Genomic DNA, 3,498 nt, shown 5'->3' with positions numbered 1-3,498 from the left:
TCTGAGAGTAGCGTGGCTTGCATGGTGCATTTTTTTCGCCATACTTGGTCTTGCCCAGATGAATATGTTACACAACTTGGCTACTTTATCCAGCACTGCTCTAGGGAGAACAAAGGTTGTTGCCCAATAAGTCTGAAATGATGAAAGCATAGACTTCACAAGTTGCACTTTGCTTGCCTTGTTCAAATCCTTATTTTTCCAGTTTGAAATTGTTCCGGTGATCTTCTCTATGAGTGGCAAGCATTCTTTTATCCCTAATCTTGTAGCCGTAAGTGGCAGCCCCAAGTAAGTGACTGGTGGGGTTACAAGAGAGATGTTCATAGCTTTCGCTAATTCTCACCCTTCCGCTTCAGTCATACTTCCAGTTAGAAGAGTTGTCTTTGCATTACTGAGCTGAAGTCCTGTAGCTTCAGAGAAAAATTGCAAGATATCCTTCACAGCCATAATAGAATCCATGTTACCTTTACAGAAAAGGAGCACATCATCAGCAAAACATAAGTGAGATATCTCCAGCTTTTTACACTTTGAATGGCCTGAAATTTTCCGAGACTGCAATCCTTGAAGAAGTAGTGCACTCAGAATCTCCATGACTAGCACGAACAGATAAGGGGACACAGGGTCTCCCTATCTTAAACCTCTCTTCCCTTGAAAATATCCTTCAGGAATCTCATTTACCATCACTGAGAAGTACGGCGAAGTATAGCACATTTGAAGCCATTCTATGAATAAGGGTGGGAACTCGAAGTTGTGTAGAATTGTTTCTAGCGCTAACCGAGATACATAATCATAAGCTTTCTGAATGTCCAGCTTTATTGCACATCTTTTCTGCCCATTCTACCTTGATTACCCTCGCAGCAGTTCATGGGCCATCAAAAGATTGTCCTGAATCGATCGTCTAGGAATAAATGCAAATTGGGGGCTTGATACCAAAGATGAAATGCAACCCTTCATTATGTTTATTAGTACTTTTGATACATATTTATAAACAATGTTACAACATGCGATAGGCCAAAAGGAAGCAATATGCGAGGCATTTTTCATCTTCGGAATAAGACACAGAAAAGTAGAGTTTATACCTCCTGAGATATGCTTATGGCTGAAAATATACTTAACAGCTCTAGTGAAATCATCGCCAATAACATCCTAGCTTTTCTTAAAAAAAAACAAGCGTTAAACCCATCTGGTCCTGGTGCCTTGTTGTCTCCCATCGCAAACAGTGCTTCTTTGATCTCCAGGTCACTTATAGGGAAAGTTAAAGACTGACGTGTACCATGATCGACCTCAGCAACATGTACTCCATTCAGAAACTCAGTGTCACAATAAGTTGGTGATGACACCCCAAGTAACTCTTTATAATACTCCAGAAAAGCTTCAGCCACTAGTTATTTACCTTCTCTTCTGATTCCTTGCGCATATGTGATACTCCATACATTATTTCTTATATGTTTTTCCTTCAGAGTATTGAAGAAAAACGCACTACACTTATCCCTGAAGCTTAGCCAATCAATGTTTGTTTTATAGTACCATTCAGCTTCCTCCATCTTGAATAGGTGACACAGCTTCTCCCTTAGAGAAAACTCTTGTGCGCTAAGAGTAAGTTCTAAAGGGTTACTATTGAGCTTTTCTTGAATCTCTTTCAGTTCACTTCTTGTGTCCGCCACCATTTTCTGGGTATCATTACTGACAGATCTTGCCCACCCTTTTAGCACACCTTTTAAATATTTGAGATTCCTTGTTAACATGAATGGAGGACTCCCATGATCAGCTATTTCCCAACATGCTCTTACAGTAGGCACAAAATCCTAATTCATTGTCCAAACATTACTAAATCGAAAGGGAGGGTTTCTTCGAAAAGTTTCCAAAAAAAAATAGAACCAACGGGCAATGATCAGAGAGCCCTTGGGTTAATACCTCCACCTTAGTTGCTACTGGAATGGACGTCCAAGACACATTAACAAGATAACAATCAATCTTTGACCACTTCCTTATTTTATCCCCACCGTTGTTCCATGTGTAAAAGCATCCAGTTGATGCATGATCAAACAGCCCTGCTATATTTAGACAATTGGCAAAAGGAAGAGTCTCCCTTGGGTGAACAGCCCTATCTCCCGCTCTTTCATGTGAAAATAGTACATTGTTAAAGTCTCCCATCACACACCAAGCTCCGTGAATTCCAGCACCTATCAACTTCAACTCCTCCCTCAAAATGAGCCTCTCATGACTCTTATTACTCGCATAAACTATGGTTAAGAAAAAATAGAACCCATGCTGTAGACTATGAACCTTACAATGTAATAAATGGTCCCCTTCCACCTCTCTATGTACATCCAAAATGCATGTATCCCATATAATTCATATTCTTCCATGTTCATCACTCGAATAATTATGTATGATTTCCCATGAGGGGCAAACCATATCCACAATAGTGAGATACTTCTCCATCTTCACTTTTGTTTCCAACAAACCCATGCAACTAATCTAATTTTCCAAGATAAACTTATTTAAGTTTTTTTCTTTCGTGTGATCATTCAAACCCCTTATATTCCAACTACACACCCTGATCATTGATAAAGGATTGGTTTAATGGCCCCGCCTCTTTCCACGCCTTTTAGCCCTTCCCTTACCTCTCTTCCTAGATAATGTCTGCTGCTCTGTGTTCCTTTTTTTCTGAGCTTTTGTTAGGACTGCAGTACTCTCTGGCATCACTCTTAATGGAATAGGAGTGGACTGCGTATCACTAAACAGCTCTGGTTCAGCATCCGAGAGATCATCCTCTTCCATATTAGCCAACTCATCAAAGATATTCCTCTCAGCTGTAAACACTCCAGTTTTAGGGTGTATTGGCCTGCCTTGCTGTATAGGGGATTGCACTACTGTCAAATTCAGCTCATTTGCGTGGTTCCGCTTGCCCTTGATAGGTACATTCAACTCTACCAGGTGATACTAGTTGAATACTATTCTGGTTTCCTTGATGACATTCCTCATTTTGACGCTGATAGTTAGAAACTCTCTGTTCCTGTTCACCACTACTCGATCTCATCTCAGCAGTTTGACTCTCATTGTTAACATCAACCATAAGGGCATTGTTAACAGCAACCATAAGAGCATCTCACGATTTTGTTAGAATACATAAACTAGGAAACTTCACATCTAAACGAACTAGGAGTGGAACAAATTCTCTACTCCAAATATTACATTGATAACAAGAGTAGAATCTTTGATAAATTAGCGTAAAATTGCATTTAGTTTTACTTACATTTCAGATTAATTATTTATTCGTAGGTAAAACTATATATAATTTGTTACCAGTTTTTTATGGGTTAGACCATGAAAAAGCTTATCAGCATATGCGTAGGATTGAACAAGTCCTTACCGCATTCCATCATCTTACGGTAGGTGCAGAACAAATTAAAATGAGGGTGTTTCCTTTCACCCTAGCCGATAAGGTGGCGTCTTGGTTAACTGCCCAAGCGCCTAATTCTGTAGACTCATGGGCCA

At 39.8% G+C, this 3,498-nt stretch overlaps 1 protein-coding gene across 1 annotated transcript; it reads right to left on the bottom strand.

The window, feature by feature from the left end:
* Positions 1-336: 336 nt before the first annotated feature.
* Positions 337-3,100, bottom strand: LOC147515783 (uncharacterized). The gene is made up of 6 exons (XM_086593047.1): positions 2,923-3,100; positions 2,625-2,813; positions 1,912-2,240; positions 1,391-1,802; positions 1,166-1,348; positions 337-461 (listed from the first exon to the last, which is right to left on the bottom strand). The coding sequence occupies exons 1-6, from the start codon at positions 3,098-3,100 to the stop codon at positions 337-339; spliced, it is 1,416 nt and encodes a 471-aa protein (XP_086449173.1).
* Positions 3,101-3,498: the final 398 nt, after the last annotated feature.

This window comes from Coptis chinensis, chromosome 2 (assembly GCF_015680905.1).
Source record: "Coptis chinensis isolate HL-2020 chromosome 2, ASM1568090v1, whole genome shotgun sequence".
Taxonomy (NCBI): Eukaryota; Viridiplantae; Streptophyta; class Magnoliopsida; order Ranunculales; family Ranunculaceae; genus Coptis; species Coptis chinensis.
The sequence above is the reverse complement of the archived record's forward strand: the minus strand, read 5'-3'. Positions and strand labels throughout refer to the sequence as shown.

Coding starts and splice junctions, on each gene's coding strand:
- LOC147515783 (XM_086593047.1), bottom strand. CDS start 3,100: ATGGTTGCTGTTAACAATGCCCTTATGGTTGATGTTAACAATGAGAGT. Junction 2,241..2,624: donor GACATTATCTAGGAAGAGAG/GTAAGGGAAGGG, acceptor TCTTAACCATAG/TTTATGCGAGTAATAAGAGT. Junction 462..1,165: donor ACCAGATGGGTTTAACGCTT/GTTTTTTTTTAA, acceptor TTTTCTGTAAAG/GTAACATGGATTCTATTATG.